At 46.6% G+C, this 24,714-nt stretch overlaps 2 protein-coding genes across 14 annotated transcripts in view; one reads left to right on the top strand and one right to left on the bottom strand.

Annotated features, from left to right (window-relative positions):
* Nucleotides 1–847: 847 nt before the first annotated feature.
* On the bottom strand, nt 848–1,777 carry LOC145907183 (uncharacterized protein F54H12.2-like). Its single transcript, XM_082994613.1, has one exon. The coding sequence runs from the start codon at nt 1,775–1,777 to the stop codon at nt 848–850; it is 930 nt and encodes a 309-aa protein (XP_082850739.1).
* Nucleotides 1,778–11,121: 9,344 nt separating this feature from the next.
* LOC145906105 (uncharacterized) overlaps nt 11,122–24,714 on the top strand; it is a 268,399-nt gene continuing 254,806 nt past the window's right edge. For 11 of the 13 annotated variants that reach the window (XM_082993503.1, XM_082993496.1, XM_082993501.1 and 8 more), the window contains exons 1-3: nt 11,122–11,394; nt 11,572–11,625; nt 11,685–11,738. In XM_082993503.1, coding sequence (XP_082849629.1) covers nt 11,133–11,394; nt 11,572–11,625; nt 11,685–11,738 — 370 coding nt within the window. In that variant the 5' untranslated portion in view covers nt 11,122–11,132. The remainder of the gene's footprint in view (nt 11,395–11,571; nt 11,626–11,684; nt 11,739–24,714) is intronic. The other 2 variants (XM_082993493.1, XM_082993498.1) reach the window with 2 other exon arrangements.

Raw genomic sequence — 24,714 nt, 5'->3', positions numbered from 1 at the left:
AAATAATTCATGTCTGTTTACTCACAAATCCGATACAAATCTCTCCACCAACAAATCATTACCATGCAAATCATTTGAATACAAATTCACGATTTCCCGCAGGCTGAAGCCGCGTGCGCGTAATGCCGAGAAATAAATGCAGTGGGCGCCGCAGGAGATGGACAATGGGTGCTGTACAACACGCGTATTGAGACGAAACGGCTTTACTGTAGTGTTGGCTTCTAAAAAAGCGCTAAACTCCTGAAGGTACGGTAGTCTGGCGAAAGTATTAAACATTTCACCGTAATCGTGAGCGTCAAAATAAAAAGCAATCCAATGTATTCCAGGTTGACTGGATAGATCGCTGTTCACAATATACAACGCAGGGGGTCGATGACGTAACGAAGCGAGTTCGTCTCGTGCGAAGACACCGCGAAAAACACGCTCTGTCGCCGGGTCACGTGAGAGTAAGGCGCCGATTTGTAGCTCATCCATTATGAAGCGAAATCCGTCACCACGTGGCGATAAAAATCGATAGTCAGTAAATTATCGTACTCAAGAAATGCAATTATCGCTACAGGCGCAGCGATCGCGTTTTTAAATCGCACCTCCAAGCGCACCGAACCGGAACGCCGGAGGTCGAAGGTTGCAAGGTCGCTGTGGTCGGGTGTCAAATCCACACAAAACAAGCAGTATCCGCGCGGATACGAGCGATACGATATGGAATTGCCCCGGTTTTCATAATGCGAATTGGTACCCGTGAAAAGCGACAAATAGCTTCTTGTGTAATGACCGCCTTGGAAATCGGGCTTGAATGCGGTGGCGGGATAAATACGGCCATCTACGTGCAAAGCTAGGTATGTAATGTTCATGTGTTTGAACTCAAAGGGATTTCGGTCAAAGGCCCCGTTGTAGGCCGCGGCGTCGACGAACCCGAACCACATCTGACAGGTATTTGACCGGTCACTAGAGCATCGCAAACCGTGGTCATACTACCGCCGGCGATCGTGAAAACGCGAACTTCCGATCGGCGCATCGCGTACTTGGCAGAATTGGATTGTAAAATCTTTTGGTGCGCGACAGTTACAGCCGCATTAAGTTTAACCTTGCGGACGAATAATCGCACATCCATCACATTGATTTTCACATTCGCATCAGCGGCGGCCATCACAGCAAACTCGTCCTTACCGCGCGTAAGACGCAGGCGAATGTTGACGCCGTTTATGATGTACTTGGACTGCTGACATAAACTGAAGTGAAGTTTAGACAGCATTTCGATTGAACGGCTCTCGGCCGCCATCGCGCGACGGGTTTGAAATCCACTGTTACTTCGCGTCAATGCGTTCATCTGCCCTGCGTCGTCGCCATACCAAAGCGATGTGGTCAGTTGTGTATTCTTCGCTTCCGATCCAAATGATAAAAGTGTCTCGATGTACGATTTGTAAGCGTAATTATTACTGGAGGGCGTCACCGTTTTATTGTTGAGAGACAGTTCCATTTGACTGAACAAGGCGTGTGCGAAATAATTTGACGGGGCCACTGGAGCGTCCGCATCCAAATTTGCGCCATCAGCTTTGGTGATACGAACGGTACACGACAGCAACGTGTCGTTAAGGTCCATGTAATACTCTCCGTCCGCGGCGATCGAAAAATCATACGGCCCCGCGTCTGTTACCGTAGCTAGGGGTAAGTGTTCGACAAAGAGCGACGAGTTTACGCTGGTTTGCGTCGGCTTCAGTGTAAATAAATCCAATTCGCTTTTTGCACAACGCATCGAGTGCTCACTGATTAACGCCATCCTTCAAGCGAAAATATCGTCACGGTTGCGCTTGCGTTTGCCTGCCGGTTTCCTGCGTTTCCGCTTCTTCGCCGGTTCGCCAGGTGGCAACGTCAAGTTATGACTCGCAGTGGCTAATAACGTGCGACCCGCCTGTCGCGACCTCTTTATAGCCGCCTTTCGCGGAGTGTGTCCGGCCATGACGTCACTTGCAAAACTGACACCTGATTCCAGAAACTGCTTGCCCACTTGTCGCGCGCCTGATTTTAGCACCGGTAACACGGCGCGGCCAAAACTGGCGAACAGGTTACCGAGCCCATGTCCGCGCATCGAAAGCGCGCCAGCGAAATGCGGTAAGCCCCGGCCGGCCTGGCAGTGATAATAGTTCTCGTAATCTCTAAAGTCGGCCTCAGCGTTATACGGTATGTGATGAGTCATGTTCAAAGGCGAAGCGGCTTCTTACGGAAATGTAGTGTTACGATGACGTTACCACGTTCAAATGATATGAGTTTACCGAAACCGTCATATAAAGCCGTTTGGATTGTGCCGAAATGTCGAATGCGAACCGGATGATATGCCAAACGCGTGAAACGTACACGGTGTAATTTGCCAATTCCGTCGCCTGCCGGAACTATTTCTAGTAGCGGCGCCATCGTGTTTCCAACCACGCGAGGTTGAATGATGTCCGTATAAACATATATTGCGGAGTATTCGGTAGAAACGTCGCATCGGCGCGCGCTCGTATGCTGACCCGGGGGCAGCTCGACGCGTTCGAAACCCAACAAGTGTGCCAGTTTCGGTGAGAGGGTCACCGCAAAACCCTCTGGAACGTGCGCACCAGTGCGTTGCGTTGTCTCATCGTAGGTGAACAGACCTTGACCGGTCAAGCGTTTGATTTTAAAATCTTCCATTTTCCGCATTCGTTGCACTAAAATTCGCCCGGTTTCATAATGGCCCACATTTAGCGTGTAGCGCTGCGTGCTGCCACCTTGCGTCAAGTCAAACCAGCCTTCGAATTCGCCAATATTATTCCACGAATGCGGGAATATAATCTCGCTCAGGCTAACTTCCCACTCGCCAGTGTCGAGGGAAATAACGGCGGGTAGCTTTGTTGTAAATTCGGACGGACGATTGTTCGGGAAGATGTCCACGGAATTATTCGATGGCAGGGTCACGTACATTGCGCCGTTTTTTCAGCTTAGGTGCGGGCAATACGTAACCGACGGAGCTTGCTAACAGCGTAGTCCACAGGCTTTGACTGGGACTTCCAACCGTTAAGTTGAGCAATCTCGTCACAATCACCGAATAAATCACGACGATTTGGAATACAAAGACCACTTCAGACCGTGGGGCTTCCTTGCCGAAAAAGCTCCACTCGCTTCTATTCGCCGTGCTGGAACGATCGTCCATCGATCCAGGAATTGAATTTCTCGCCGTAATGTCGCCACTTCACCAGATACTGCTTGACACCGCGCCTTTTTCTGGTTCGCAAGACTTTTTCTCCACCTCAAAGGTACGTTTGTTCACGCGTTGCAACTCCTGTTCGTAGAACGTCCCCCGAATAACCTCGCCGCTGTAATCGCGCACTTTGTAAGTGGGCGGGCGTCCACTGCGTCGCGAATGAACAAGAAACAATTCTTGGCTCCATTGGGGGACGTAGCCCTTTTTAAAGCATGCGCTAGCGGAAGCAACCCGAACAGGTGCACCGACCGGCAATGTGCAAGTGTCCGGGCAGGCTTGCTCGCTGTACAAATTACTCCAAACTTCCTCCTCGTTAGCGTGAGTGACTTCCGCGGGACTCATGCCGATGCTGCGATGATGACTGTGATTGTAACTCTTCACTATGCGCGGCAGTGCGCCAGTGAAATTATTATTGTCCGTGTGCGTAAAGTGGCGCCACAAACGCTCTTTCAATGTGCGGTTAAAGCGTTCCACCACCGACGCTTTCGTTTCCTGATGGTACGTCGTGTAAAATTGAATGTTACGCTTCGAAAGCCACTTTTGAAAGACACTGTTCACAAACTCGCGACCCGCATCTGTTTGCAGTTGATCCGGTCGCCGCCCGCACGCATGAATCACACGATCGACGGCCCACACTAGATTGGAACCGGTTTTTCGCTTAATGCAAACCACCCAAACGTATTTAGAGAATACATCGATAATGGTTACTAAATATCGCACACCACGATTTTCACGAGCAAGTTTCTGTACTTCAACCAGATCTATTTGCCACAAAGAATCGATTCCAGACACAACGACACGTGAACGCAAAAAATGTTTACGACGGGGCTTATGCAATGTGTATGTATCTTGACTGCCTAGCCACCGTTTCGCCGTTTTATGGCTTGCACCCACAGCAGTTCGTAGCCGGTTCACACCACCAAGACTGCCAGGGTGCGCGGGATCGTAGTAAGCGCGGCTTAAATCTCTTGCCATCGCGACAACGACTCACGAACAACGCTCCGACGACGTGGAATGTGTGAAGTAGACGGCACCGGCGCAGCCCTTTTAGCCAAAAGCGTTTTGGGCGCGTTCGCATCACTCAGTGCTGCAATGAATTTAGCTTCGCCAATCGGTTTCAGGCCTCGAGGAGATTTTTTGCGCAACACACCATGTATCAAATCCTCGATATTACTATTAGCAACGCTTTCGCCCTTCAAAACAAGTTCGACCGACGGCAAAAAATCGATTCCGGGCGCTTCGCGAATAAACGAAATCAATGACTCGGCTTTAACTTTTAGTGTTTTCGGCATAGCTCGGACAACGTGCTGCGCAATAGCCTCCTTTCGGTCGGTCGTATCGTCGTTCTTGCGCTCGATGATCGTCATTTTCATGGGTTTATTCGCTTGTTCTTCGCTGAGGAATCGATAGCGCTGCAGGGCTTGCCCGTACAACTTGACCTTTTCCTCGGCTGGCCTTGCGTCGTAAATGAGATCATGCATTTCACGATCCAGTTCCGATAAAACGCGATCAACTGGTGACGCCGAAGCTGGCGCCTTGTCGCGCATTGTCTTTAAAACAGCTGGATCGATCAGAGCAAGCTTGTGCACAGATTCCATCAGCGCCGAGCGAATAAACCCGCTAGAGCAAGGACCACTGTTCCAGTGAGAGACCCCCAGGAGTGCGGCCAGAAATCCCCCGCGTTGAATCAACTGCGTTCCCGCGTCACCAGCGTCTTTTTCTCGAACAATTCGCGCAAAACGTTTTTGTGCCGCAGTAACTTCTATTGATCGCGCTCGATTAAATCAACGTCACCCTCAGCACGTTATAGCTACACTCACAAATACACTTCATCGAATCGGGGCCGGCCGCTTTTATGATCGCGCGCACGACTCTTGGTTCGGCTTTGCACAGCGTATTCAAAACCGCCGCGTGTTTATCGAGTCGACGGGACATGTCAAAAGTTCTTCGGAACGTAAGCGAACGATGTTTCACCGCGGAACACCCCTGTTCGCAGACGAAGCTTGTCATGTGTTTCTTGCCGACAATCGAATACCATATAACCATGTGCGGCCGATGTCGCATCCATATATGCGTCTCGCACGGCCCTAACATGGGATGGAAATACTTGTTTGGCGAGGTGGTTTATCTGGGACGAATCCCTGGGATTTTTAAAGACCACCAGATAGTGTGCGTTCAAACTGATTGTCCGATGCTCGCTGCCTTTCAGGAAAAGATTCTGAACGATGTAAATGGGTGAACAAACGTGAGACAATTTTACTGCTTTCGGACATCAATTCGTCGAGAATCAAGAGGGTTCGTACGCCCGTATCCACAGAGGTTGGCGCACCCTGGACAAACTCGATCGAATCGGGTAGACTTTCATACGCGGATTGCCACTGATCGTAGTACCAAATAATCCGCTCCGGGCGGGGCGCGATGAGATGAGATTCTCTTGTATCAGACGGGAGACGAAACAAGTCTTCCCACTTCCAGTTGGACCGGAGATTAGACATGTAAACGGGTGAGCAAATTCCATTGCGAAAAGCAATCCGTGCAAATAATCAACCGCTCAAACGTTTCCCGCCCAGTGCTTCATTTGAAATGCGGCAAATCACCATGCACACATAATTATACCAAATGGAATTCACCCGCAACGCCGAGTTTGCGAGATTATACTCAAGTGATTGACAAGATCGTTTATCGACCACGTCATCAATCATGTCATCGCAACGTCATTAGAAATAACGGTCCAATTCAGGAAACAATTCACCAGATAGTTTCACAAACGCCACACGACCACTCAGTGAACTACTGCGTGTGACCTCGAATTCCTTGGCGAGGACATCTCAAACAAAGTTCACACGCTCAAGATAAAAATAAGGAACCTCGCAAAAAAATGCATCTGCGACCCACACTAAAAAAAAGGGGGGGGGGGGGGGCGTTGACTAAGCGGAGGCGTGCACAATTAACGAATGGATAACGCGATACATGGAGGCTGGTGAATTCCCTGGAGCAATTCACAAGTGATTGACAAGATCGTTTGTCGACCACGTCATCAATCATGTCATCACAACGTCATTAGAAATAACGGTCCAATTCAGGAAACAATTCACCAGATAGTTTCACAAACGCCACACGACCACACAGTGAACTGCGTGTGACCTCGAATTCCTTGGCGAGGACATCTCAAACAAAGTTCACACGCTCAAGATGAAAATAGAATCACGATTGCGACACCGGAAAGAGACAAACAATAGGAGAATCTAATTTTACTCCCAATCAAGACCGGAAGGCTCATGAGTAACTGTGAGTATCTCCCTGACACATGTCCCCCTTTAAAATGCATACGAAAGAGAACGGAAGGAGTACTCTTTCCTGTCTCCCTAACCGGAAAGAGTAGCAGAGAGACAGGAAGGAAGTTCTCCCCGTTCTCTACTCTGTCACCCTTTACTACTCAAATATTGTGGGGTTCTCACCGCCTACTTGCGTGTGAATGAGTTTAACTCAAAGACTTCTGTCTATCTGATGAGTTTTAACCGTCTGCAGATCTCTGGAATCTCATGTATACTGTTTCGTCGGTCTCCTGTAAAACTTCAGATCTTAAAGGTCGCCAACATCTCAGATCGGGAGATGAAGTTTACTGTGAAGATGGGTGGCAGGTATTGATACTGTGGTAAATATCACTAACACAGGGGTGGGCAATCCCTGGCACCAGCGCTAAGTTGGGTAAGCGAGGTGAATATGCACGCCAAGTAATTTACGATTTCACACTACAATACTTAATCATACGCCCGGGATTGTGTTGTTTATAAAGGTCAGGAAATTACACATGAAAGTGAAAAGTCATATATTGACATAGAGGTCATCTAACTTTTTTAGACCAATTCACCGAAAATCAGTGTCAAGTGTTTTACTTATAAATACCAGGTGTTCCAGCGTCGTTATGATGGATCTGTGAGTTTCGATAGAGATTGGGTGGATTACAAGAACGGGTTTGGGAATCTATCAACCGAATTTTGGATGGGTGTGTATGCCAATAAACCAATTCTTAACTAAGTACAAATGTTGCAAAACTTTGAATAATGGTTTGCTTTAGTTTAAAATGTACCGCTGTTCTGGCATAAAATATACGTGCTGTATTTTACGACGTTTCGTCTGCCATGCGGCGAGACTTCATCAGGTATTGATGCCGCAATTTCAAAGTAAACTGCACTAAAACATCCAGGGCACAAAAAAGAAGAAAGGACAGGTTGACACCGCTTGTCAGATCACGTGGCAGAGGCAAAACACGAAACACTGCGGGAGGCGCAACAGTTACAAGCAATTGTTGTAAACTGCCGGAAAGTAAACGCATTGTTCTTTGTCGTTGACGCATCCACTGTTTTTGTGAATGTGAAACGACTCAAGAACGCTAAAATAATCGCTCCTTTCTTGGGCAATATTCCGCACCATGTGAAAAACTCACGCGAGTTTGCTGTCGAGGTACGGAGTTTAGGAGTGGCGCAACATGACAGCATGGTAGCCTTTGATGTGGTGTCATTGCTCACCAATGTACCGGTATCCCTAGCAATCACTATTGTTACGGCACGCTTAAGAGAGACCGGCAGTCACCCGTAAGGATGAAACGCCCACTAGCGGAACAGTTGTTATTCCCTACGTCCCTGGCCTTAACGAAACATTGCGAAGATTGATGTCGGATTATGGCATAAAGGTCTACACTAAGCCCCATACAACGCTAGGCAATCTAATATCATAACCTATTGCTACGGAAACTTCCTAGCCAAAGGGAATGGTCTATTTAATACCATGCAAATATTGCAATGGTATTTACATTGGCGAAACCGGAATGGCCTTTAAGACGCGACTGAAAGAGCATCGCCGTGATGTCGCATCGAAAGATGCCAGCAAGACTGCGTTGGCCAAGCATGCGATGAAACTGCGACACGAAGTTGCCAGGTTGATATACTTGCAGTATTTATTGAACTTTTCGCTTACAAGGAGAACTTCGTTTTGTTGTTTAAATTCGTGTTCAATCTTTTAACCGAAAGGTAGCAGTTGGGTCTACAATTATCTTTCGCTATTAAATCAACTCAATATCGACTTCATGAAAGAACAGCAGGCTGTGCTTTGTCCTGCGAGTGCTGATGCTGATATTGTCCACAAGCAACGGTTCCCGGAGCATGAAATTGAATTCTTATCGTTATGCCCCAAAGGAGGGCAAATTCACACATTAGAGGACGATTTACATTACATCAAATCTCCAAGTAACAAGTGGTGACGGACTTAACCCTGAATATATTAAATTGGAGGCCATTTTATCCCAAAACCCTCAAATATGGTTGTTTGCCGTAATGTTGTGTTCATTATTCTGGAAGCAATGGTAAGTGATCATCAATACAGGCAAAACTGCTTCGAACTATTGGTAATCTGATGAACGTCATATTCTGAAAAAACAAAATATCGGTAAGATGCGCCTTCCTGTGCTCCAGCTAGCATCACCAAAGCAGATACAACAATAACCAATCCATTGATATATATATGTGTGTGTGTGACCAAATCAACCAGTGGGAAAGAGAGTTTGACAACTTGTTACCTCTGTGCACATCTGTCAGGTGGGGCGAAAAGTAAAATTTAGATTATGGCGACTACAGTGTTCGCCTGTGCATCGAAGCGCGCCATTGCCTTTCTCGTATTGCGGTTGCCGCCTCATGAACGAGTGTTTTGCTTGTCTCAAGTTTGACTGCGCAACTTAATAAAGCATCAACCACTTTGAGACCATCGATTGAACCTGTATCTTCCCCTGCCTAAACATACAGTTGATTGGTTGATTAGCCGGTGCAAGAAGTGCTGTGTGTATGACACGTTAGTTTTGAGATGGGCGTTGAGCTGTACGGTTGTTTTTAGTGTCGGGCGTTTACTGGAATTGTAAAGTTCACAGGCTTCGCAGCCAAGGCATTGCAGCCGAGCTGGATCAACCACTTTTCCCGACAAGTCGGAGCGAGATCTTAAAAATCAAGCTCCGGGTGAGGTTTGAACTCACGACCCTGGGCTAACCAGGCCCAACGCTCTACAAACAGGGCTACAGGAGCTCAGTGGCTTCACGAGGTATATTGTGGCCAAAGTACACTGGTGCGCAAGCGCACAACATGCGACCTTGACATACGTAGAGGATCTCCACCACCGTAATCAGACAACGCAGAAGTAATATCACGCTTTCACTAAAAAAAAGCCCCCCCAAGTGGGGCGATCCTGCCTTGCTATGCGAAAGCATGTATTACTGCTGGAATTGTATGTACGTTTTATTGTCGTTTTTAACATTAGTCCGTTTAATAAAGTCAGGCGCCCATTTAATGAAACCAGTGCAACTCCATTTGCCCCAAACCACTCCACCCACATTCCTTCACGCCTCACTGCAAACTTGAATTGACTTCACGCTCTGCGCCAACGAAGCATTTCCCCACTTTTTTGCAGTTTTGTGTCGTGACGTCAATTGTGTTGCCAACGTTCTATAAGGTGTTGAGCGATTGTAGTCATCATATTAATATTAGACAAAGCATTAAAAGGTTCATTGTTTGGTATCTGAATAGTTGCGTATGTAATAGTTTGTTTGAAAGCAGAGAATTAGGAAAAGAAACAACGCATAAGTTCTTTAATATTAGCGATCCGTCATCCACCTGGTTTTGTTAAAATGAGAAAAGAAATTCACCTGACAACCAGGAGCAAGATACGAAAATATTTGTGTGTAATATTTCATTTGAATATGAACATGCAAAACTTGTATATTTAAGCGACTTTTTTCACTGTCTTTCATCCAATTCAGAAGTTAGGTTTTCAACATATTTAATTCGTCTCAATTCAGTGTCAACCATTGGTATTCAGACAGAAATACCTCAGGTCTGATTGGGTCCTTTGAAAATTCAAAGGTCTCCGGCAACTTGAAGAAGGTTTTAAGCAAGTCACAGCTGCGTCGTGATTACTGCTTGGAGTTTGCTCGGGTCTGTGTGGTTGGAAACGCAACGTTATCCAGTTTAGATCAAGCTTGTATTGCAGCTGACCGTGGTTTAATGTCACTCGTGCTTGGACAAGTTATAACTGATAGAGTTGAAAATGAAGTTTAAACCAAGTAGAGATGCCAGATGTAATTTGCGATGGATAACTCGACTGCAAAACTCGTTTACAAGGATATGTTTGTTCCTTTGTTATCACAAAAAAAACTTTAATCATAAACAAATATTCTCAATACTTTCTGTGCGGCTGACTTGTATCTACATCAAATCACCTTTAGCGCATAATGCTAATTGACTTAGAAGTACTTCAAAATTGTTTTTTTAAATGCGGTTGGACATTGGTTTACGTCGAGACCAAGCGGTCCACGTGATGAATGCGTGATCGGCGCGTGTCTAGGTCGACGCATTGCGATCATGAAGCATCATGTGACTTGTGGCAGGTGGCTTTTTACATTGGGTGACGTAAGAAATCAAAAAAGTGACATTTGTATCGCAACTATTGACAAATCAGTTTGTCCTAACAAAGGTTTGTGGTGTATTTGGCAACGATGTACATACAGCATTCTTTTCATTGCGTTCGTTTACTGATGTTGTTCAGACCTCAGTAGACGGGACAATGCAGTTATGCGCAATTAACAATCAACGAACTCACGCACTGAGCGCTTCCTTGCATAATTGCTGGCCGCACTGAAAGTTTTACATTAAGTAACGTAACATTGGTCAACAGTTTAAGGTTGGATTATGCGCAACTTTCCTTTAAACTCCACATTTAATCATTTGCATTATTTTCATGTTTGTTTCATCTACGCAGCATAAACGTGTATTTATATTCTGGGGGCAAATTTAACGATGGCGTTTACTTTGTTAATTACCATGTGATGACTGAGCAACTATTTACAGATTTTCAAAGTCTAGCTTCTTTGACAATGTTGAAATTGATTTTGTTTGGAGTTTTGTTGGTCGGCCATCTTGTCATAACTCACCAACAACAACAAGTATGCAGAGTGGTTTCCATTTGTGACGGACAAGAACAAGGATCAGAGATAGAACATTCCGGCTTGAAAGGTGCCAGAGGAGAGACTGGAAGACCAGGAAAGATGGGACCACGTGGACCTCGAGGTCACCGAGGTGAAAAGGGAGACCAAGGACCTGTGGCTGGCAAAGAAGATTTGATGAGGCTTGTTGCAGGTATGAGATTCTTCTCTAAACACTTTTTGACAAAATTTATAGTTGGATAGGAAGCTTTAACAAACCAAGCAGTACAGATAGATATTTGATACAAACACAGCAGTACAACAAATCCCCTACACGGTGAACTCTCATAAAATCATATTAAAGTAAATTCATTGAAGATTATCTTCACAGAGTTGTCGAACAAAGTGGATCAACTGCAGATTGAGCAGAACCGCACATCTAACAGTTAAGTTTATGCACTTAACATTCAATGTCCACTCACACATCGAACATTATATTCACAGAGCTGTCGAACAGAGTGGATCAACTGCAGAGTGAGCAGAACCGCACATCTAACAGTTAAGTTCATGCACTTAACACTCAATTCCACTCACACATCGAATATTTTCACAGAGTTGTCGAACAAAGTGGTTCAACTGCAAGGTCAACTGAATAACACTTCCAACAGTTGAGTTTAGTTTCATTTGAATCGATTCTCATATATGTGTTAAAATAACAAATGCTAGAATCTTTACCCGTCAGGAGTGAGTTTTTTCTGCCCCTAGTGGTGTGGATATCTGCATACTTACCAATCACCTGAGTAGTAAAGGGTGACAGAGTAGAGAACGGGGAGACTTCCTTCCTGTCTCTCTGCTACTCTTTCCGGTTAGGGAGACAGGAAAGAGTACTCTTTCCGTTCTCTTTCGTATGCATTTCAAAGGGGGACATGTGTCAGGGAGATACTCACAGTTACTCATGAGCCTTACAGTCTTGATTGGGAGTAAAATAAGATTCTCCTATTGTTTGTCTCTTTCCGGTGTCGCAATCGTGATTCTATTTTTATCTTGAGCGTGTGAACTTGTTTGAGATGTCCTCGCCAAGGAATTCGAGGTCACACGCAGTTCACTGAGTGGTCGTGTGGCGTTTGTGAAACTATCTGGTGAATTGTTTCCTGAATTGGACCGTTATTTCTAATGACGTTGCGATGACATGATTGATGACGTGGTCGACAAACGATCTTGTCAATCACTTGTGAATTGCTCCAGGGAATTCACCAGCCTCCATGTATCGCGTTATCCATTCGTTAATTGTTCCCGCCTCCGCTTCGTCAACGCCCCCCCCCCCCCCCCCTTTTTTTAGTGTGGGTCGCAGATGCATTTTTTTGCGAGGTTCCTTATTGTTATCTTGAGCGTGTGAACTTTGTTTGAGATGTCCTCGCCAAGGAATTCGAGGTCACACGCAGTTCACTGAGTGGTCGTGTGGCGTTTGTGAAACTATCTGGTGAATTGTTTCCTGAATTGGACCGTTATTTCTAATGACGTTGCGATGACATGATTGATGACATGGTCGATAAACGATCTTGTCAATCACTTGAGTATAATCTCGCATACTCGGCGTTGCGGGTGAATTCCATTTGGTATAATTATGTGTGCATGGTGATTTGCCGCATTTCAACTGAAGCACTGGGCGGAAAACGTTTGAGCGGTTGATTAGTTGCACGGATTGCTTTTCGCAATGGAATTTGCTCACCCGTTTACATGTCTAATCTCCGGTCCAACTGGAAGTGGGAAGACTTGTTTCGTCTCCCGTCTGATACAAGAGAATCTCATCGTGCCCCGCCCGGAGCGGATTATTTGGTACTACGATCAGTGGCAATCCGCGTATGAAAGTCTACCCGATTCGATCGAGTTTGTCCAAGGTGCGCCAACCTCTGTGGATACGGGCGTACGAACCCTCTTGATTCTCGACGACTTGATGTCCGAAAGCAGTAAAATTGTCTCACGTTTGTTCACCCAGGGCAGTCATCATAAAGACACGAGTGTGATTTACATCGTTCAGAATCTTTTCCTGAAAGGCAGCGAGCATCGGACAATCAGTTTGAACGCACACTATCTGGTGGTCTTTAAAAATCCCAGGGATTCGTCTCAGATAAACCACCTCGCCAAACAAGTATTTCCATCCCATGTTAGGGCCGTGCGAGACGCATATATGGATGCGACATCGGTCGCACATGGTTATTTGGTATTCGATTGTCGGCAAGAAACACCTGACAAGCTTCGTCTGCGAACAGGGGTGTTCCGCGGTGAAACATCGTTCGCTTACGTTCCGAAGAACTTTTGACATGTCCCGTCGACTCGATAAACACGCGGCGGTTTTGAATATGCTGTGCAAAGCTGAGCCAAGAGTCGTGCGCGCGATCATAAATGCGGCCGGCCCTGATTTGATGAAGTGTATTTGCGAGTGTAGCCATAACGTGCTAAGGGGTAACATTGATTTAACCGAGCGCGACCGACAGAAGTTACTGCGGCACTAGAACGTTTTGCGCGAATTGGTCAAAAAAAAGACGCCGGTGACGCGAAAACGCAAGTTGATTCAACGCGGAGGATTCCTGTCCGCACTGCTGGGACCTCTCATTGGAACAGTGGTCCCTGCTCTAGCGGGTTTATTCGCTCGGCGCTGATGGAATGTGTGCAAAAGCTTGAAGAGGCGGATAAACCAATGACGATGGTCGAGCGAAAGAACGACGATACGTCTGACCGAAAAGCGTCTATTGCGCAGCGTGTTGTCCGCGCCATTTCGTTCCTTTTTCCGTTCCGTTCGCTACACTACTACGTTTATTGAAAAGTAAAGTTACAACAGGGACATACGTCAAAAACGTTGTGGTTCATTGGAGACTTATGTGATACAACAAAGGTTCTTTAAAATTTGTTACACGATTTTAGGAACGTCATATTCTCCGCTCAAACAAAATTCTAGTCAGACAAACAGCTCGCTTGACCACGCTAGGTCGTTCATGCGTGAATTAAAAGTCTTGTGGTTAACACGCGGCGGTTTTGAATACGATATGCAAAGCCGAACCAAGAGTCGTGCGCGCGTTCATAAAAGCGGCCGGCCCCGATTCGATGAAGTGTATTTGTGAGTGTAGCTATAACGTGCTGAGGGTGACGTTGATTTGATCGAGCGCGATCAATAGAAGTTACTGCGGCACAAAAACGTTTTGCGCGAATTGTTCGAGAAAAAAGACGCTGGCGACGCGGGAACGCAGTTGATTCAACGCGGGGGATTTCTGGCCGCACTCCTGGGGGTCTCTCATTGGAACAGTGGTCCTTGCTCTAGCGGGTTTATTCGCTCGGCGCTGATGGAATCTGTGCACAAGCTTGCTCTGATCGATCCAAATGTTTTAAAGACAATGCGCGACAAGGCGCCAGCTTCGGCGTCACCAGTTGATCGCGTTTTATCGGAACTGGATTGTGAAATGCATGATCTTCATTTACGACGCAAGGCCAGCCGAGGAAAAGGTCAAGTTGTACGGGCAAGCCCTGCAGCGCTATCGGTTCCTCAGCGAAGAACAAGCGAATAAACCCATGAAAATGACGATCATCGAGCGCAAGAACGACGATACGACCGACCGAAAGGAGGCTATTGCGCAGCACGTTGTCCGACCTATGCCGAAAACACTAAAAGTTAAAGCCGAGTCATTGATTTCGTTTATTCGCGAAGCGCCCGGAATCGATTTTTTCCGTCGGGCGAACTTGTTTTGAAGGGCGAAAGCGTTGCTAATAGTAATATCGAGGATTTGATACATGGTGTGTTGCGCAAAAAATCTCCTCGAGGCCTGAAACCGATTGGCGAAGCTAAATTCATTGCAGCACTGAGTGATGCGAACGCGCCCAAAACGCTTTTGGCTAAAAGGGCTGCGCCGGTGCCGTCTACTTCACACATTCCGCGTCGTCGGAGCGTTGTTCGTGAGTCGTTGTCGCGATGGCAAGAGATTTAAGCCGCGCTTACTACGATCCCGCGCACCCTGGCAGTCTTGGTGGTGTGAACCGGCTACGGACTGCTGTGGGTGCAAGCCATAAAACGGTGAAACGGTGGCTAGGCAGTCAAGATTGCATAAGCCCCGTCGTAAACATTTTTTGCGTTCACGTGTCGTTGTGTCTGGAATCGATTCTTTGTGGCAAATAGATCTGGTCGAAGTACAGAAACTTGCTCGTGAAAATCGTGGTGTGCGATATTTAGTAACCATTATCGATGTATTCTCTAAATACGTTTGGGTGGTTTGCATTAAGCGAAAAACCGGTTCCAGTCTAGTGTGGGCAGTCGATCGTGTGATTCGTGCGAGCGGGCGGCGACCGGATCAACTGCAACAGATGCGGGTCGCGAGTTTGTGAACAGTGTCTTTCAAAAGTGGCTTTCGAAGCGTAACATTCAATTTTACACGACGTGCAATCAGGAAACGAAAGCGTCGGTGGTGAAACGCTTTAACCGCACACTGAAAGAGCGTTTGTGGCGCCACTTTACGCACACGGGCAATAATAATTTCACTGGCGCACTGCCGCGCATAGTGAAGAGTTACAATCGCAGCAACCGTGACGACATTTTCGCTTGAGGGATGGCGTTAATCAGTGAGCACTCGATGCGTTGTGCGAAAAGCGAATTGGATTTATTTACACTGAAGCCGACGCAAACCAGCGTAAACTCATCGCTCTTTGTCGAACATTTACCCCTTGCTACGGTAACAGACGCGGGGCCGTATGATTTTTTGATCGCCGCGGACGGAGAGCATTACGTTGACCTTAACGACACGTTGCTGTCGTGTACCGTTCGTATCACCAAAGCTGATGGCACAAATTTGGACGCGGACGCTCCAGTGGCACCGTCAAATTATTTCGCACACGCCTTGTTCAGTCAAATGGAACTGTCTCTCAACAATAAAACGGTGACGCCCTCCAGTAATAATTACGCTTACAAATCGTACATCGAGACACTTTTATCATTTGGATCGGAAGCGAAGAATACACAACTGACCACATCGCTTTGGCATGGTGACCACGCAGGGCAGATGAACGCATTGACGCGAAGTAACAGTGGATTTCAAACCCGTCGCGCGATGGCGGCCGAGAGCCGTTCAATCGAAATGCTGTCTAAACTTCACGTCAGTTTATGTCAGCAGTCCAAGTACATCTTAAACGGCGTCAACATTCGCTTGCGTCTTACGCGCGGTAAGGACGAGTTTGCTGTGATGGCCGCCGCTGATGCGAATGTGAAAATCAATGTGATGGATGTGCGATTATTCGTCCGCAAGGTTAAACTTAATGCGGCTGTAACTGTCGCGCACCAAAAGATTTTACAATCCAATTCTGCCAAGTACGCGATGCGCCGATCGGAAGTTCGCGTTTTCACGATCGCCGGCGGTAGTATGACCACGGTTTGCGATGCTCTAGTGACCGGTCAAATACCGGTCAGATGCGTTTTCGGGTTCGTCGACGCCGCGGCCTACAACGGGGCCTTTGACCGAAATCCCTTTGAGTTCAAACACATGAACATTACATACCTAGCTTTGCACGTAGATGGCCGTATTTATCCCGCCACCGCATTCAAGCCCGATTTCCAAGGCGGTCATTACACCGACCACAGCGACCTTGCAACCTTCGACCTCCGGCGTTCCGGTTCGGTGCGCTTGGAGGTGCGATTTAAAAACGCGATCGCTGCGCCTGTAGCGATAATTGCATTTCTTGAGTTCGACAATTTACTGACTATCGATCTTTATCGCACGTGGTGACGGATTTCGCTTCATAATGGATGAGCTACAAATCGGCGCCTTACTCTCACGTGACCCGGCGACAGAGCGTGTTTTTCACGGTGTCTTCGCACGAGACGAACTCGCTTCGTTACGTCATCGACCCCCTGCGTTGTATATTGTGAACAGCGATCTATCCAGTCAACCTGGAATACATTGGATTGCTTTTTATTTTGACGCTCACGGTTACGGTGAAATGTTTGATACTTTCGCCAGACCACCGTACCTTCAGGAGTTTAGCGCTTTTTTAGAAGCCAACACTACAGTAAAGCCGTTTCGTCTCAATACGCGTGTTGTACAGCACCCATTGTCCATCTCCTGCGGAGCGCACTGCATTTATTTCTCGGCATTACGCGCACGCGGCTTTAGCCCAAGGGAAATCGTGAATTTGTATTCAAATGATTTACGTGGTAATGATTTGTTGGTGGAGAGATTTGTATCGGATTTGTGAGTAAACAGACATGATTTATTTCTGGGTGTTTTGTGTCTGACAAGGGGCATTTTCTCTCTGTATTTTTTTATTCCACGCGGAAAAGGCGACAAAACAACAAACATCGGCACAAAAATCCCGCGACATGGCGCAACACATTCTGCGACGATAAAATACTCCGTTCTACAATGTATCGGTTTCTCCCCCCCCCTATAAAAAAAAATTATTAAATTTAATTCAATTTAAATTAAAAATTTATTTAAATTTAAATTTTTTAAATTTTATTAAATTTAATTCAAATTAAAAATTTATTTAAATTTACATTAAAAAAAAAAAAAATTACCGGGTTGAAATCGGGGCCGGGGGAGGGTCTTAAATACAAAATTAGTACACTTGGGAGTCCTGCAAGGGACTGTAACTTGGTGAATCCGGCGAGGCAGGCGTATCCGGTATTTCCGATTGGTCAATCTCACGTATCGCGCCAAACTGCGAGCATAATTGCTCGATGGTGCCCATAACCTTAGCTGTCACACAATCGGTAAGCACTTTAGAACCGAAACATTTATAGTATTGACAATCCAAAGCGATCGGAGCTATGTACTTCTCCGGTGAAAAAACTGCTCTAGGCTTAAAGCACATGGTTACACCTGTACTCTGCAATTCAATCGACTTTTGACGAATGCGCGACGCGATAATACACTCGGTGTCATCAGATGCAGTGGCGTAATAAATTAACATTAACCGTTCAAATCCATCCTCGATTTTCGGGAAAATGGCCACCACCGGACTTTCGAGCATGAGCGTTTTTGCCACGTCATAGAGGCCTTGGAGTTTGAAGCACTGCCCATCGTATTTCCTATAGAAAGACGCACAGCGCAATTTCGTGCCTGCAACAAATATGAATTCTGTGTTAGTTGTCTTGCGTTAACGGCACGCTGGCACACAGCTTAAATTCTAAAAACGATTGCACTTGCCTGATTTCTTTTGCTCACGGCAGATGGCAGCGACAACTTGTTCCGTGCTTTGAGCAGAAGGAACTCCCTGCACCCAGTTCATTGCTTGAATCTTCCTGTTTGGCATTTTCGCAATTGTGACAAAATTGTGATGGCCCCAAAAACCTCGCGCGACAGACTTTAAAGCAAGCTGGAAGAGAACACAGAAAAAAGGGCAAACTGGCGTGTCGGTGGGCGTGGTCACATGAACCGTGCGGTTTTGTGTCCTGTGCTCCGCGTTCAATGGCACCATCAAGTGACCATCAATTAAGAAATCTCGTTTCTTAGCATTTTTTATTTGGCATGAATAGCATTCTCGAAAAAGTACGAATTCTCAAAACGAAAGTCGAAATGAAAATACACGCATTTTGTCATAGCAGCAAAGGTGACGTGGTGACACCGTCGGGGAGAACTATCCGCTTGGCGTAAAAATAATTTAATCCAACGCGATTTCCGCTGCGTGTGAAAAGTCGCTGATTTACAACTTGAAAGCCGACGTTGGTTCCTTCACGCGGCCTCCCTGTTTTGGGGACATGTAAATAATCATCAGCGTTAAGTGGGTTTTGTGCCTTGCATAAACCCTTCGAAGCACGCTTCATTGTATCGCCTTGACAGAAATAAGTCTTCGCGGAAAGCGCCACAACGGAGTGACCGTAGAATTCACATTTGTACTTTCCCATTTCACGTTGACAAAAACGCTCGTGCGCGCGGCAGCAGTCGGCTTGCTCAAAACGGCCATGTGATGTCATATCTTCTATAAAGCAGTCCCGGTGCATTTTGCAAGCTTTTGCGGGAAAGTAAGTTTCATAATTCTCATAAAATTCACGGCGTAGATCCGGTTTTATAATTTCGTTAATCGTGTCGGCGCTAAGTGCAATGTACACACTGTCGGTGTCACATAGGCAAATCTGGTACCCCTGTCGCACAAAGTACCGTTGAAAGCAATCATATACAATCTGGAGGAGATTTAATTTGGCCAGCTCGTTGACGAAGTATGACATTTGAATGGGCCTATCTTGACGCACTCGCTTCTTCGTGGTTTCCACCTCATACAGGTCTTGATTGATTTCTGTCATGTGGTAAAAGTTGGGGTCTTGTACAACGCGTCCCGCCGTCAATTGGTCACAGTACTTCACGTTCATAAGCTTGTCTTTTCTTAGAAGCACTGAACCGTATATACCGTTGCCTTGGTGATGAAAATAATAAGGTTAAAGGTTAACTCTGTGCCCCAACAATGTTTTCGCACGATTACAGATCACGTTTTTTCAAAATTGCGGTTGTTGCCTGCGAAACGCCACAGGCCACTATAGTGACCCAGCAAACAACGTGATTGCAGAAAGACTGCTTAACAGCGCATGTCAGGAAGCAGCAATCCAATCGATACACGATTATCGGTTCGTCTAACCAAGCAAAGTGCAATTCTCGCGTTGGTGAAAATGGGTGCGCGAGGCGATCGTTACACGCGTTTAAACAACCAACGGAATGTTAGCCTTGTGGGGTGCGACCTCAGTGAGAAGTGGGAGCTAAATGGACCTTAAAACAGCGGTGACATCATAAAAAAACCTCACCTGACAACTTATAAAAGTCCGCCAAGCTCCGTTTGGCAGGGTCAACATCACCTTGTCGCCGCGCCGCCGTGACCGTTTCCGCAAAATGGCTGAAACATGCTCGCGGTTCAAATGCAATCACGCGGTAAATTTGCGTAATTTTAGGGCCATGCTTCAAATACCACTCGGCCAAAGGGGAAGCAAGAAGAATCCGTTCGGCGTGCATTGCGCCTATAAGCATCTGTCGCTTGGTTTTCAGTAGGCCCTGCTTCTCTGCATACGCGGACATTAAAGGTCCTATGTCTTCACGACCAACTTTCGCGGCCTTGAATATAGGCGAAACATCCTTGAATGTGTCCCACAGTTCCTTAGGCACGTGTATGTCGCATTCTACGGCACCGAAAATACTGCCATCGGCTATTCCGGCCAACAGCGACTCAAAGGTCACCACCCGCGGCAGACGTGTATGCGGCCTGGGTATAGAAACGCGGATAGAAACGCCTGGACGTACGCATCGGTTCGTTTTAGTTCGTTCCATTGACACTCATAGATATCAATTAGCTGATATTGGAGCCCACGGAGATAGGCTGCAATTTCCACCGTCTTTCGGCGGACTTCCAATGTGCGTTCCGGGTCACTGAAGCTGAATTTTTCACTGCACCGAACACAGCGGTGGAAGTAGCACCCGTGGAAATTATACAGGGTATTCCCCCGGTCTGCATACCCGTCAACTGGTATACGTTTACGACCAATGCACACCTCTCCGCCATTCATCTGTCTCTGAATATGAACACCATCGGCAAAGGAGCGCCAGCGAAGCCATTCATCAGCTAAGAAACCATAACGCGCCGATCGGTCAACTTCGAACAGCTTTGTTTCTTCGTTTAATGTGGCCACCGAATAATAGCCTGTTGGCATTTTAAGTCCAGTAGAATGACAATACATTGAGTTGCAGTCAAAACCAATGACAGCCTTGCATAACCGTGCGTTTTCACCAAATTCCAGCGCCCGAATCCGCGTTTCGTCCCGTTTATGATACCGGGAAAATATAATCGCCGGACCGCCCCTAAGATTGTCTCGTATCAGATGGAATAGATGCTTGTGGCGTTCGGGGAACAACGCAAAATACACGTCGTCGTTTGTCTTAATGGCATCTTTCATGGCGATCTTGAGTGACAAGCCGGACAGAGATATACCTTGTTTGAGCATGTCCACTTCCGAGCGAGTGAATAACGCCCGGAGGTTCCCCATCGCTTGAACGAACGGCACCACGTCAAGCAGATTGTAGTGCATAAGATAATCTTTAAGGGTGCTCATTTTCTGTTGCTTCCAGACACGTAAGCATCCATCGTACGTCTCTTGAGAAATGCTTTCGCGCTTCAGTGAACTGTAAAACGTGGCAAACTTGTCACGTTTAACTTTTTCTCTTGGTGGCAAACTTGTCACGTTTAACTTGGCGATGCAGTCCACAAACTCGTACGGAAATACACCTTTCGATTCCTCGCAGTCGAACGCTTTCAAGAAACTTGCGTAATTCACGTTTGGCGCGATATATAGTTTCGTGCGTCCAAGAAAGAGAAGCGACTGGTTTGAATACATAAGAAATTATTTCCTTTCTTCGCCACGAAACCAATGTCGTCGTCTTTTAATGCCTCTATGAGCCATTGTCGTGTCAACGGAAGGTCATACCGCCCGTAATTAAAACCCACTACGGGGATTATTTGTAAATAAGCAGGCAGATCATCTCGCAGTGATTCGATGGGGTGCACCCCCTGGCCGGGGTCGAGTAACAGCGCTTGCTGTACTTTTGTTTCCAAAAGAGCCAGAAGCCATTCAAAACGCTCCTGCATTAAATGTGTGGCCCGACCTTGAATTTCCCCCAGGTAACCCACAAAACGATTCATAAGTTCCTGTGGTTGGCCGTTTGTCACAAAGCATTTACCTTGCTGAAACCCTGGCACGTCGCTGCACACCGCAACACTAAGTGGTATGTGCTCAGCAAGACATGCAGTTTTCGCGGTCGCATCAGGTAAATCCCGCTGGCTCATCATTGCTTCCCAATCATAACAAACAACAAAGGGGTAGAATCGATATTCCGAAGGAACGTGGATACCGAATATTCGCAAACGGTCGAAAACTGTCGGAGCAATACGAAAGCAGCCGCCTGGGAATACTTCACGTGTGATAAGAGAACAGGTTTTCTGGTGCTGGAAGCATCGGTCCATGCGATTGAAGACCGCCTTGCAGACGGGGCAGGTGAAACTTGATGCATAAAGAGAAAAATTGAAGATGTAGCTAAAGTGATTGTTTGTAAGATCCAGATTCAAGATTGCGGTGCGTTTTTTCTGGAGACGACGAAAACTGCGGTACAGAATTCGGCTCACCCCCGATGCTTGCAGTTCAAAGACGTTAATGTTCAAATCAAAGCAAGCTTCAACCGCCGGTAGAAAACTCAGGCGCACACCGGGAAAGCCCGCAATGCAATTTTTGCCTGTGAACCGTTGACATAATTGCGTTGCTGTGGGACTTGGCGCGCCGACCCGTGACGTACTCATGTGTGAAGCAATACACCGGAATAAACACAGATTATCGGTGATCGGCCGGCGGTTCTGTGAAATGTCACAAGACCGGTGTTGCGCGTCAGATGTCTTGGTAAATTAACAGGACTTCCAATCCATGCGTGCAGTGTGTAATAAACATAGAAAGTGATGTTTGTCAATACGTCAACTTTCCATTTCGAGTCAGGGCGTTGTCTTCTAACCGCCTCAAGATGGTCGCAGTCCGCAAGATTTTGAAAAAATTCGAGCAGATCATCACGCGATTGTATTAGTGTTGGATGTGGAAAGAAATTGGCATTATTGTCCGATGCATGATAATAGCGACGTTCCCCCGATTGATTCACAAGAATGAAGCCAAAACTGCAATTAATTTTAAATGCCATCTGTCCGTCACCCAATATAGTATGGACGATGGCATCAACAAGAGTCCAGGCTATTGGCAACGAGAAATTGTACAATGACGTGACACGGCCAATACGCGCTTGAGTACGTGTTGCCATCCAGCGCCAGGCAATCAAATCATCTCGCGGTGGCGGCTCGTCGGATATCAACAACTGTCGGTTAGCGCCGCCGCCGGTTTGAAAGCGTCTAACCACAAATGAATGTTATCAACCCGCGCACAAACGTCGTGATGTTTAACACACCTACTTTCGCCGCCGACGGCGGGTGTAGCCTGTTGACCGGCATTCTCTATACACCTGATCAATAAAATAATTTACATGAGGCAGTTTCATGACGGTGACGGCCGTCTTACCATTTCGCACCGCACGGGTTAAGCAATGGTGCAGGATTATGGGCCGGCGTGTCATTGCCACGCGCGCCCGATAACAACGGCTCGTCATGCTTCAACGGGTTTAAAATACCCAAGTCACGCAGAATTCCATCTATGGTGTCAGGGCAGGCGGCCATTGCATCGACCACGCTAGGGGCGCTGTTAAAGCAACATCGGGTTATCGATTAGATTAGACAGTTACACAGGCACATTGCATGGATACCTTGCGTCCGCATCGCCAGTAAATCAAAAAAACTCACTTCACTTGGTGGCTGTGAAATATCCCCTGAAATGTGTGACTGGGCAATCGGAAGCGGTGTGCCAGAGTTTTGATTGTCTGCCGCAGGTGCCATGCTGTGTGAAAGCGAGTAATGACGTCGTTGAAATGCTATGGTTTAACGCCCGTCTTACCCGGATTCGTTCTCGTTGGTTAACATGGAAGGCTGTGCCAGATTTAAATTTTTCAACGCGGCGCTGTATTGGCCGCTAAAGCCTGCCGTCGCCTCATGTACAGGAAACATGTGACTTTGACTTTGTTGGGAGAAGTCCATGACGTATCTACCCTGAATCACATTATCAGACGCCGACGCCGCGCTAAAAGGGGATAATAAATTATAAACTGTCAAGGATAAGAGCGGAAAAAGCATAAATTACGTGTGTCTTGATGCATTGCTGGACTGAATCGGCCAAACACGGAATCTTTTAGACGCCTCCTGTCCGCTTCCGCTAAATACCAGACACGGTTAATAACGGGAAAACAAACAAATCGTAGACAACTTACATCGGGCGTTTGTGTGCACCCCCGCAATGCCTCTCCCTGTGACGTTTGATATTGTGAAGCGAGATAAACCTGTAAGAGGCGGCTTTAGCTCCTGCGGTGGCGATTTATAAATGAAAGGTTTACCTTTTACCGCAGTGATTGCACGCTGCACATTGATTACATTGTGATTCATGTTCCATGGCTTCATCTGCTTTGGCAAAATGCTTGCCGCAAAAACCGCAGTGAAATCGCACAAGCATTTTCGATTTTGAAGGTGCGCATTCAATCCGCTAATTTACGTTGGCAAGTCGTATCCCTATCGCGAGACACTTAGAAACTCTCCATGGGCGCACTCTTTTTTATACTAGTCAAGAGTGTCACACCGTGAAAAACAACGGAAATCGGTGTGGCCAAAAAAAAATCAAAGGAAATGCATGGATTGATTGTATAATAGGCATCAATCTCGGAGTTTACGCCTGTGAAATGCGCGGGAAAAGTTTCCGATCACCTTTTCGCATGATTTTTTACAAAGATCCACGCCATATGGCGAAAACCAATGATCTCCCATACTGCCCAGGCAATATGGGCCAACAAACCAGATGGCTAAGAGAACGGCATGCGCGTCATGAAAGATGTGAAAATCCGTAGAAATCGGAAACATAGGGATACTTCAACATGGGAATGAATGGGCGCGA

Source organism: Ascidia mentula, chromosome 6 (assembly GCF_947561715.1).
Source record: "Ascidia mentula chromosome 6, kaAscMent1.1, whole genome shotgun sequence".
NCBI lineage: Eukaryota > Metazoa > Chordata > Ascidiacea > Phlebobranchia > Ascidiidae > Ascidia > Ascidia mentula.
The sequence above is the reverse complement of the archived record's forward strand: the minus strand, read 5'-3'. Positions and strand labels throughout refer to the sequence as shown.